At 35.7% G+C, this 13,039-nt stretch overlaps 1 protein-coding gene across 1 annotated transcript in view; it reads right to left on the reverse strand.

Moving 5' to 3' along the window:
• Positions 1–6,829: 6,829 nt before the first annotated feature.
• LOC107601264 (rab11 family-interacting protein 4A) overlaps positions 6,830–13,039 on the reverse strand; it is a 46,318-nt gene continuing 40,108 nt past the window's right edge. Inside the window, exons 8-15 of the mRNA XM_016293385.1 lie at positions 12,489–12,588; positions 12,194–12,297; positions 11,427–11,567; positions 11,228–11,309; positions 9,939–10,076; positions 9,694–9,849; positions 8,659–8,802; positions 6,830–8,040 (exon numbers count right to left, since the gene is read on the reverse strand). Coding sequence (XP_016148871.1) covers positions 7,924–8,040; positions 8,659–8,802; positions 9,694–9,849; positions 9,939–10,076; positions 11,228–11,309; positions 11,427–11,567; positions 12,194–12,297; positions 12,489–12,588 — 982 coding nt within the window. The 3' untranslated portion in view covers positions 6,830–7,923. The remainder of the gene's footprint in view (positions 8,041–8,658; positions 8,803–9,693; positions 9,850–9,938; positions 10,077–11,227; positions 11,310–11,426; positions 11,568–12,193; positions 12,298–12,488; positions 12,589–13,039) is intronic.

Raw genomic sequence — 13,039 nt, forward strand, 5'->3', positions numbered from 1 at the left:
TCCACGCACAGCTTGGCACTCTCTCCAACTAGGACCGGCACAGTTGCCCAGCAACTGTTTAAGTGGGTTTGGCAAAGCCAGAACCTAGAAAATTTCTCAACATTGCAATCTGTTTTTCCATCAGTTACACAGAACCTGAAATGCCAAGCTGGAATCTGTTTCTGCTCTGCGTTTAGACTGACAAACAGATTATTGCCAAATGACATTCCAGTAAGATACGCCAAAAACACTGCAGCGGGACTGTTTTAGGCTCTCGTTGGCTAGTGCTTTTTAGCATGAGCTTTCCATAAGCCATTGTCTCACATTAGCCCCCAATGTGCTGGGAAGCCAGACCAGGGCAGAATTCCCCTACTTTAAACAGCACGTTTCTATGAGTCATTATATGGGAAAGAGAGAGTGCTGGAGGCATGCCTGGACAGATCGGAGTTCCCCTTTACAGCACACACACACACACACATACACACACTGAGTCACACACTCCACGCTCTCCAAAAGGTTTTTTTTTTTCTTCACAAAGTGTCTTTTGGGATCCAAAGTCCCACTAAATTTGTTTTTATTTCTTCTGTAGCCCATTTCTATTCAAAATGCTGTTCTTACTGCAGACCTCAATGACTTCTGCCTAGTAATATTGTAATTAACACCATCTAGCCGTAAAGCTTCCATATGTTCGATTTTAAAGAGACTACCGTACATAAAGTCCCTTAATGCTGTGTCATTCATACTGCATTGCAGGCCAAAAAAAGCCAAACTACTTAAAGGGACAGTTCACCCCAAAAATAAACATTCAATTTTCATTTACTCAACCTCATGTCATTCCAAACACAAATGCATTTCTCTTTTTTCCCTGCAGAACATGAAAGACAATCTTTTTTTTAGGGATGTTGTGGCCTAAACAACATTAGCTTTTATCGTATTACTGTATTGGACCCTGTTTTTGGGCTCTCGGAAGCAGAAGAAAACACAAAGTATTGTGTTTTAAATGTACATTAAAATGAAAAAAAATAAATATATATATATATATATTAAATCTTTGCTAGATTTATGATGTTAATACATTTGGAAACCAGTTATCACAGATTGTGAAAAGGGTCCATTGAGATATTCTTCAAAATATCTTCTTTCATTTTCCTCAGCAGGCTTGGAAAGACAGGAGGATGAATAAATTATGACAGAATTTTCATTTCTGGATGAACTGTCTTTAAAAACCGGAGAGAGAGAGAGCATACAGAGTGTTTTACACAGCAAACTGAATAAAAGCTGTATGAAATCCATGTGGCCTATCCAAAACTACTCAGTAACACTTATATAGTATAGCATAGTATAGTATAGTATAGTATAGTATAGTATAGGGACTAATTCTCACTAATAGCATATTGGCTGTTTAAAGCACATATTGTGCATATTCTACATCACTAATCCTACCCAATACCTAAACTTAACAACTATCTTAAAAAAAATTGGTATTAAGTAAGGCTACTTTTATAATACTTTTCTGGTAACCCTTAAGTATGGAGACCATACCAATTCTCACTATTAACTTATTAGCATGCCTATATTATTAACATATTGGCTGTTTATTAGTACCTATAAAGCACATATTCTGCATGACCATATTCTACATCTCTAATCCTACCTGATACCTAAACTATTAGAAAGCAGCAAAGTAGGTGTTTATTGAGGCAAAAGTCATAGTTTATGGTTTGTTAATAGCCAGAATTGGACTTTAAAATAAATTGTAACCAACTACTCTAACTGACTTTTTAAGCAACATGGCCGGTGCTTATTTTCTCTTTTTTATTTCATTCAATAGGCCCTTACATATGCGGGAATTATCTTAAAGTGCATCTTTTGTCCTCCTATTAGCAGTCTGACTACGTGGGAGGCCTTCAGATTGATTTTTCCTTAAGACAATTTCCCTCAAAAGACCCGAGTGAAGATGGCCCGTTGGATGTATGGGAGAATGGTGATCTTTTTATGGCCAGAGGGCAGACTTCACATAGAGAGCAGCAATTAACACGCAGGTAATCAATTTTCTGGCGAGGAGGTTTGTGAGTCCCCTTAACAGCACCCTGTGAGAAAAGCACTCAGTATGGACAACAGGGACTTAAAGGGATAGTTCACCCCTCATGTTGTTCCAAACTGACAAAACATTCATTCATTCATTCATTTGGAAAAGAAGACGTAGAATGAAAGTCATACTGGTTTGGATCAAGTTATTATCGTAAACTGAAACTATCCCTCCCTGCTGAAAAACAAAACAGCTAAAATCAGTCTAACCTGGTTGGCTGGTTTTAGCTGGTCTTCCAGCCTGGCTATAGTTGGCCATAGCGTTAAAATACTTAAACTTATTTTATTTTTCACAAAATTTCTCATTTTTATTTAGTTTCTTTTCATGTACTAAAATAACAACAACAAAAAAAAAATATATATATATATATTAAACACATTTTTAAAATAATAGTAAAAAATAAGTTTAAAAAAACATAAAAAATATGAAAACTAATGTAAGGCGTAACACTATTTGGACTGACGTAGGTGAGTAAATGATGACAGAAATGTTTTTTTGGGTGAGCTACCCCTTTAAAGCTACGCATCAGAATTAAAAACCCATTCATCTGGCAAGTCATAAAACTGTATCGGCTGTATAGAAAAATAGGAAAACAGCTTGTTACTGACAAAACAAAACAGGAAAAAAATCAGACTATAGATCTGATCTTGGATAATTTTCTAGAGTCTAAACAGACCTTATCTGATCTTACGGATCTGATTAACTTTCCACGCTAACGTGCTTTATGAGTGTTGGATCAGGTCAGTGCTGTTTATCTATCCCAGCAGACTATAAAGTAACTCTCAGCTGTGTTTCGAAGTCTCTGGCTAAAGTCCAAGACGGCCCATCCTAAAAGGAGATCCGAGAAAAGCCTGAAAGTGGGACAGACCCCTGTACGTTGGGTTCCTCATTTACGTCCTCCCTGCTCTTGTGAGAAGAAGGTCATTCACACCTTGCAGTGCTCAATCATGAGGAGCAGCCGCACCTGGCCCAAATAAAGCGCTACATTCCCCTAGCAGAGAGGTAATGTAGCACACACAGGTCTGCTGTGGGAGTGAAACAGCTGTGGGCTAGAGCAACATTGACAGGCCATTTAAAACATATTGGGCTAATAGCTTAAAGTCGACTTCAAAATTTACCCTATTTACTTCCGTAAAGCATGCTCATTGTGAGCATTTTATTGTTGCATGCTCTTGCTAAGAAAAAATTGTCATAATCTTTGATTAAAAAAAAAGAATATATATATATATATATATATATATATATAATTTTTTTTCTGTTGAGATCACATTGGACCACACAGGCTAATGTTAAACAATAGTCAAAAAGCTACTTTCACAATTTACTACTCAGTTTGGCTCAGTCCTGGAAGTAACAGGATAAAAGAATAAAAGGCTCATTCTTTTTTTTTTGTAATATTCAGTTCACTCTCAAATATATAGAGACATAGTTTCAGCAAGGGTGCATTAATTTGATCAAAAGTGGCAGCAACGTCTGTAAGTTACAAAAGATTCCTATTTCAAATCAATTCTGTTCTTTTGAACTTTTTTTTAAATCAAAGTATCCTGTAAAAAAAATTATCATGGTTTCCACAATAAGCAGCACAACTGTTTTCAACATTGATAATAACAAGAAATGATGTTGTTTTACCCCCTCATGGCAACAACCCATCATCTTCTAGCTATGCAACCATTTCAGTCCTCGCTTTCTAAATATATCCCTTTAAAACCCCCAAAACCTGAGACAAAAGAGGCATTTAGTGAATACAGGAGAGGGTCTGGGAGGCTTTTTGTTTGGACAGCTGTGATAAAACACATGTAAGTCATTCTTGAAGAGCACATTCCTGTTGGATGTGTCTAATGAGAATTGTGCGGGAGGTGACTGGCTTATCAGAGCCTCAGCAATGTCAAGAATGAGGATATTACTCAAATACAAATACTTTATGCTGGGAATGCCAAGTGAAGTGCAGATATCATGAGACTTGTGCAGGCTACATGTGAGTTTGTCATGTGACTATTATCTGTTCCAATTAAAGGCCCATGATAGCTCTCTGAGGGTCTGTGGCATGAACACACATTGAGATGTTGGAAAACAGCATTGCCCTTTAACTAAAAAAAATTACCAAATGGTAACTGAAGCTAATCGTCGTTTGTTGAGTTGTTGTGAATATTTCTCTGTTTCAGTCATAGAAATAAAAAAAGCACCTCAGATCATTGGTTTCAATTCAATAGTATTGTTTAGAAAACTCCGTAGCACCCCCTGGTGGATTATTCAAGAGGACGTTAAAGAATGCTCGTGTAAACTAGATTCGATAAAAGTTATAAAAGATCTTAGCCCTCCAATCAATAATATTGTGCTTACATTTCATGTAATCGCCTATTAAAAAATACCTGCATTGTGAATGAAAGCTGAAAGATCTGCAGATGAGAACAACCAGACATCCTTGTTATTCCCAGAATCTCCAGACAAGTGTGTAACTTTCCCACCTGAACTGAACTACTTATTCACTTATTTTAGGGAAGTTATATTTAAAATAAACATGATATTGTGGTTGGTCGTATTCCTGTCTTTTTTACATCTTCTGTAGACTTCACAACATTTTGAGGAATCCAAATTTAGCGCGGTTTTAGAATGGTACACTGTCGCAAATTACTGTTACATCTCATAGGTACAATAAGTGCCACTTAAAGATTATGAGTGGATAAGAAAATACAAAATTCCTGCTTTTCAAATAGGATTCAGCTATACTGTCAAAAATAAAGGTTCCAAATCGGAATATTTGTAGTGATGTGATAGATGTGATAGACATTTCAGTGAACAGCAAACTTAAAAGAACCGTTATGTGTTATGAACATTAAGATCTAAAGAAACCTTTTCCACTTTAAGGAAACTTTTGTGCAATGGACAGGTACCTTGGATGTTAAAGGTTCTTCATGGAGCTATCATTGCCACAAAAGCAACTTTATTTTTAAGAGTGTTGTGTAGAGTACTAATTCCTTTTGATCACTTTGAAGAGGTTTGACACAAGTCCATCCTGTTATAAAATACTAAACCATTTTTTATATTTCATTAATTGCTCCAAGAGTCACCATCCTCAAAAATGAAAGATTTTAAGATTTTCACAATTGTTGATATTCCATTGCATAACAATATCAATTGTTGTTAATCCACAGAATTGTACATTTTTTAAATGATGTTCTTACATCTTACTATCATGGCCTCCTGATGATGCAGGCTTTGTCCACTAGATGAAGACATAGTTACACTTTGTGCATACTGAAGCAACAAAGTTGTTTCCAAATTAAAATCGATCTGTTCATGTGTGAAAAACTGATGGAGGAGACAAAGAATTCAATACTCTTGTCATTTTAAATCATGCCAAAACAAGTCATTTATTGTACATTTCAAATTTGTCATAACTCTTGAGGCTTTTAAACTATTATTGAATTTTCTGAAAGCTTTTTCATTTGTCCTTTTCTACTTGTGTAAATATAAATGAGTAATAGTAATCTAGTTACATACCCACACACTGGACAAAAGAAATGTCCATCTTTTTCTATAACAACAAAAAAGGCATTAAAAAACAACAAAAAAAACAGTTTTGTAAACCATGACCCACAGACAAATGTCAAACTGTGTTACGTCTAACCTGTAACAGTGGACACAGACACAGCACAACACTTAAAGTGTGCAAAAATGACATTGTTGCTGTGAATGGGTCAGGGTTTGGTCATCCAAATGTTAAACAAAGATGATATGAAACATTAAGGTTTTAATATAGGTGTTTCCTCAGAACCGACTGCTCAAAATCAAATTTCCTTTCTTTCGATTGATAATGAAGAACTAGTCTTGTCTGTGACATCAGCACTGATGTCATTTCATTTCAACAGTCACAAATGATTTATACATTACTTAGTTGCATGTCTAACTTGTCATTTCGCATAAAACTGTATAAAAGACAGCCTTTCCTTTATTCATTAAGGTTGATGAGTGGCATATCAATACAAATATTAACTAGTTTCTGTACAACATTTACAATGAGAGAAAAATGCTACAACACAAAGAGAACGGAAAGATATAAAAGTTCCTCAATAACCGATCAGAATAACAGTTACTGAAACAACCAAAACATTAATTGTTACATTCCAAATAAAGGGCACAAACAGAAAGAGATTAAGACCATGCAAAGAAACAGATTCAGTACAATTTGTGCAACAAAGCAAAACTAGTTTGTGACAATCGAGCATGTAGCAGTATTGGCTCCTTTCCCAAACTACACAAGAATTTAAAATACTGATCCACATAGTAGCTGACTAGCTAAATCTGGAAAATGGTAATATGGGAATACAGAATACTGTGGCATGGTGATTCATGGGATGTACAGTTCAAGCACTTTTATTAAATGTGCAGCTTCCTTTACCCATGGCTCTGATGTACAATATCGCCCAAGTGACCAAGACCAAAACAAATGAAGTTTAAGATCAGTAAGATTTTATATTTTTAAAACAAATCTCTTTTACTCACCAAGGCTGCATTTTATTTGTTCAAAAACACAGTTTTCAGTCTTCAGTGTCACATGATTCTTCAGAAATCATTCTACTTTTCTTCTCAAGGAACATTTCTTAATATTTTGTGGATTCTTGATGAATAGAATGTTTAAAAAGCAGAATTTATTTGAAATCAAACATTTGTAACATAAATGTCTTTACTGTCACTATTGATCTATTTAATGCATCCTTGCTGAATACATTTGTTAAAAATAAATCTTATTGACCCCAAACATTTTAACAGTAGTGTATATATATATGTATATAAACTTTTTTATATATGGATTTGCATATGTTTGAATTTAGACAATGCATTGTTCTAGTACAGACATTGACCATGATCTTAATGTTTTAACCAGACTGTACTATGTCCACAATTTTGTGGCTTTTGTAGTTCTTGTTAAACAAGAAGACTTCATTATATCATAATCATTTACCTCTCACTCATTATGTATAACATCCACCTCTTCCTTAAACTTCAGCGGACCATTTCATCCGAACATCTAAGAAAAATAAACCTTTCTTTTTCACATTTTCAATAGAGTTTTATTTCTATACGTATATACTATATTGTATAACTGTGTGGTCTGTACGCACATAGTTCACTTGTGCTTCTCTACATGTGACCCCTCAGTCAAAGGATGCTGATGGTCAGTACAGACCCGTTAGTTAGAAGCGTCAGCCATTAACAGCAGTGCATCTTGGGATGGACTGACATGATTTTATTATTGTTTCAACAGCAGACCACAATGTATGTTGGCAGAGAACATTCAAAAGAAATTCCCTTTTCTGCTGATTATTACAGTATGGCTTCCTATTGCTCTGTCCATTGATTCAGTGCTGGATTGTTAAGACGTCATAGACAAACAGCACTTTATAAAGAAATTCTTGAGGGCTGATTAAATGCTCAAATAATGTTAATAAACCCCACATGCCATAGGGTGCACGTATAGCTCTCCTATATGGTGTGATCGTGTGATATTTAATATAATTCTACTTGTTTAGTTAATGTGTAGAATACAACACTGAGTTGTACATACTCAGAGGTAGAGTGTATATAACTGAGAGTGAAAAGTACACTTCTACTCTAGATTCCAGTTTCATCACATGTTTTTGTCATTTCTACAGCGTGATGACATGAGTAGTGACGGAAACCGTGACCCACGTGTGTGAGACGGAGCACATGAGAGACACGATCATTTCGACAGCAACTTGCTCTGTAAATACATGATGACTTGGTGTAAGGGGGCAGAGGTGGTGCATTTCACACCCCTGGCCTGAAGGGGGAGCTCTCTGCCGACTGTGAGTCCTCTATCCACTCTCAGGAGCCTAATGCTTGATCTCTAAAATGGAGGGGTTGTGATCGAGGATAGCCAGGATGATCTTGTCCATGTACTGCCTTAAACGGAAGTTGATCTCCTCTTGTTCTTTCAAAGCTTCAACCAGCTGGAAAGATGGAGAGATTGACCAAATGAGTGACAGCCTTTCATGTAAAGCTAAAGGACATTTTGTAAGTTTCTCTAGATTAGAACATCTTCTAATGTTCTTAATGTAAATGCAAAATGCCAAAAGAACATATAAAAACACATATTAAGGTTCAGAGTCATTCAGTGGTCAATTGTAGAATCCGTGTATCATTCGATCATTTGTTTTTTGATTTAATATTGAAAGTAGAAAAATTTGATTTGTTTTTTTCTCAAAAAACGAAAAATGAGAATTCAGCTTAAATCGTTTTTCGTTAATGGGTGGAAAAAATTAATAAACAGCTTGAATATTCGATTTCTACATGTGGGCGGGAATTAAACGCCCCTTTCTGCTCCTGATTTGTAGGCTACCTAAAACAGTAATTCTTTTAATAAAAACTTTTATTCTTTAAAAAAAACGTGGCTGTCTACGCAGTAGAAAGGCGAATTGATTTTCTGAAGTCAGTACTATATGACTAGAGAAAATGGAGAAATAGGGCTGTGGCTTCTCTTTTGCCAATAAGGTAGTAAAACGACAATACCCATACCATAATGCACAGGGGGTGGGGACTAATAAGCAATCCCTCAGTGTTGTTCTCACCTCATCTCTGGAGGCATTGTCTATCTCTGCTGCCAGTGACTGGGCCTTGGTGTGACATGCGAACAGGTTTTTGGCCTCGTAAAGGCTGAGGCTGAGAATCTGTCCATTCAGATCATCGTTCTGGTCTCGGAGTTTATGGTTTTCCTGTTAGAAGATTAAACACATCAGTGTGCAAATCATACTGAATGCAAGGAGGTAAACAGTATACATATACACATTATATATACACATATATATATATATATATACAGTATATATACAGTGGGTACGGAAAGTATTCAGACCCCTTTAAATTTTTCACGCTTTGTTATATTGCAGCCACTTGCTAAAATAATTTAAGTTAATTTTTTTTCCTCATTAATGTACACACAGCACCCCATATTGACAGAAAAACACAGAATTGTTGACATTTTTGCAGATTTATTAAAAAAGAAAAACTGAAATATCACATGGTCCTAAGTATTCAGACCCTTTGCTCAGTATTTAGTAGAAGCACCCTTTTGATCTAATACAGCCATGAGTCTTTTTGGGAAAGAGGCAACAAGTTTTTCACACCTGGATATAGCAGTGGTTCTCACTAGGGGGCCTCAGCACACTTCCAAGCGAGCCACAAAATGGCTTGATGTGATTTAAAACAAGACAAGGTTTAAAATAAGCTAAAATCAAGGTATATTTTATATTTGAATCAACTCTCATTTTTCTTAGGAACCAGCATTCCCATGGCCTTGGGAAACCAGCTTACGGTGTATAAGGGAATTTTAAAAGTGTGATTTCCAGACCTGGAAAAGTCACAGAAGATAAAAAATATATATAATTTTCAAATTGCTATTTGTGATTTTAAACATTTAATCTCATAATTACAAAAGACTGGAATTATGTTAATTCACTAGTCATAAAAAGTGTGAACCCTGATATTTTTATAAGTTCTTGAAATGCCTAGAATTGTGGAATGTAATTGTATTTAATGTAATTAATTATAATTATTTTAATTATAATTATTTCATATATTTATTTTAATATATCTTTGCACTGTACCTGCTTAAGCCGTTTCACTTCATGCTCCAGTTCAATCTCTCGAGTCTTGGCGTTGTACTCGGACAGTCCCGCGGTGTTACGGCCACGGCCGGGCTTCTCAGCCTCCAGTTTAAAGAGCTGGAGGTGCTCCAGTTCACGCCGCAGGTCCTCAATCAGCTACATGCACATGTAAATTGTGTGAGAGGTCTTGAGATTTATGTTTATGTGTATAATTGTAATCTGCAATAAAAACGACACTGTGCTACCTCTTGCATGGCCTCTCGCTCCTTCTGAAACTCATGTCTGTTCTGCCAAAGTTTATCCATAATTTTCCTGTACAGATCCATCTCATCCTTCAAACGCAGGCTTGTGTCTTCCAGTTTATCTGTCATACGTTGCTTCTCCTGTGCACAAAATTATACATACAATATACATAGATCTTTATATTGCCATTAAAGCATTAATATTCTCTCATCATCTACTCACCCACGTCATCCCAAATGTATATTGACTTTTTTTAATGAAACACAAACAATGATTTTTAGAAAAATAGTCCATATAATGCAAGTGAATGGGACCCTCAAAGTTGTTGCTTCAAAAACCACAGTTTTCATACCTCTATTACTGAGTGTATGGATTTTGTGTTCCACAGAAGAAAGACAGTTAAATAATCTAGGATGGCATGAAGGTGAGTAAATGGTAAATTATTTTTTGGGTGGGGTACCAATTTAAGGCATTTTAGACATAACATCATTATTTCTTGAAAAGCTGCTTTGAAACAATGTGTATATTAAAACCACTATACCAATAAATATAAAAATCCCTTTAACACAAGTCAGTTCACTTGGCAGCCATTTTGGACCCCAATGCAGCTGTTTTTTTTAAGTAGGCAATAGACTTACAAGTACGACTCTCAGTCTCATCCACTTGAAAAAACTTTGAAAACCTTGTGTCAACTTTGTATTTAATGTTTCACTGCATTTCAAATCAGCAATAAAATCTGACAACAATTTCACCATAAATGTAGCTTCTTTAGCTGATTTGAAATGAAAAATAAAATGCATTTTCAGCCTAGTCCACAAGAGGACCTTTACATTTTTTTAGCTAAATCAGACAATGACCTAGTTTTTTAGCTTTATGGAAAGGCTACAGCATAGAAAGCCATGCAGTTGCTCGACAATGTTTCATTCCATCTCAGAGATCAAAGCCTCACGGGCTGCTAATGTCATGCAGGCAGGAGCTTTCACACTCATTACACTAGCTAATGCAAGCAGTATGAAAGAGTGTGCTGTTAACACTGACAAGCTCCAAGGATTTCACTGCCTGCTGAAATGTGTCAAAAGATGCTTCAGTGAGGTCAGAAGTAATAGTGTGAAAATGGGTGCGTGAACGTGTGTCAGCGAGGGTTTAAGTGCAAGAGAGCAAGAAATTGCTATATTTGAATTGTTAAACCAACCATTTGATGCATAGTCTGATGTGTGATGTGGGTTATGTGGTTGTGGTTATGGTCAAGGGATTTCTACTCTACTAGCTAGAGATTCGATGCATATCTGACCTGGTCCAGTTTCTCAGTTTGAGACTTGAGTCTGCACACATTCACTTTCATCTCTGCATTCTCCTCTTCTAGCTGTTGGACCCTGTGGGGAGAAATCATCCATTATAAAGTAGCAAGCCACACACTGCCCATCTAAAAAGGTCTTGAAACTTCCACATGCTTCATATACATGTTTTTTGTGAGTTTTCTGATTAGGTACCTGTTACTAAGCATTTCAATCTCAGTACTCTTGTCTCTCTCCATCTTACTGTAGGCCTCTCTGTGTCTCTTCAGCTCCTCCTCTAAACATTGCTCTGCACGTGTCTCCTGATCTTTGATCTGCTCCTCCAGCTCATGTACCCTGACGGATAAACATGTACAAACACATACAGACATAAGAAAACATATAATACATATGCATACATCACCAAGGCTGCATTTATGTGACAAAGGATTAATAGAGTATAAACATTAATACTGTGAAATATCATTACAATTTAAAATAACTAATAAATTAAATGTAATTTATTCCTGTGATGCAAAGCTGAATTGTTTTTTAGCAGCCATTACTTCAGTGTCACATGAACCTTCAGAAATCTTTCTAATATGCTGATTTGCTACTCAAGAAACATTTATTAATAATAATATTATTATTAATGTTGAAAACAGTTGTGTTGCTTAATATTTTTGTGGAAACTGAAGTGTTATCAGGATTGATAAATTGAACATTCTAAAAAACAGCATTTATTACTTTTGTAACATTCTAAATGTCTTTACTGTAATTCTAAATCAACTTAATTGATTCTCGCTGAATAAAAGCATGACTTTCTTTTCAAAAAAGTCTTATTGACCCCAAACTTTTGAATGGTAGTAGAATTACAAATAAAGTAATAAACGATAAATCATCCATGTACATAATTACATTAGATTTATCACTATGCTCTTTATACTGTACGGTGTCTGTAACTAATAGTCAGATATCTTTACCTGTGAACTAGTTGTGTGTTTTCCTGTTTAAGTTTGGATTTCAAATCTCCATTAGCCAGACTGTCGTTCTCAAGCTCTGTTATCTTCTTTTCCAAATAACTCACCTGCAGTAGAAATACAGAAGAGCTAAATATTATAGTCATTTATTATAGGCAACATTCTCTGAATCATATTTACAGGAAAACAACATTATTGTAGTGGCCTTAAAAAGTATATCCAAAACATTTGAATTTTACGCATTAAGCCTAAGCAATTAACAGGGTCCTCAGTGACCACATTACTATGCTTCCAGGACCTTCTCAGTGATGTCAATGTCACAGGAGTCGATGCTGTCTCTGAACAGGTCCTCTGTACTGCCCTGACTGCTGCTGAAGTTACTGTGGTGGAAGAGCTGACTGTGGGACACACAGAGAAACAGAGAATCAGGAAATGGAACTGAAGTTACTAATCATTCTTCTGTCTAAACAGTTAGTGACTTACGCTGCATCCGAAATCGAATACTGCCATACTACAGGTGCATCTCAATAAATTAGAATGTCGTGGAAAAGTTCATTTATTTCAGTAATTCAACTCAAATTGTGAAACTTGTGTATTAAATAAATTCATTGCACACAGACTGAAGTAGTTTAAGTCTTTGGTTCTTTTAATTGTGATGATTTTGGCTCACATTTAACAAAAACCCACCAATTCATCTCAACAAATTAGAATACTTCAGAAGACCAATAAAAAAAACATTTTTAGTGAATTGTTGGCCTTCTGGAAAGTATGTTCATTTACTGTACATGTACTCAATACTTGGTAGGGGCTCCTTTTGCTTTAATTACTGCATCAGTGCGGCGTGGCATG

Source organism: Sinocyclocheilus grahami, unplaced genomic scaffold (assembly GCF_001515645.1).
Source record: "Sinocyclocheilus grahami isolate Dianchi unplaced genomic scaffold, SAMN03320097.WGS_v1.1 scaffold302.1, whole genome shotgun sequence".
Classification (NCBI taxonomy): domain Eukaryota; kingdom Metazoa; phylum Chordata; class Actinopteri; order Cypriniformes; family Cyprinidae; genus Sinocyclocheilus; species Sinocyclocheilus grahami.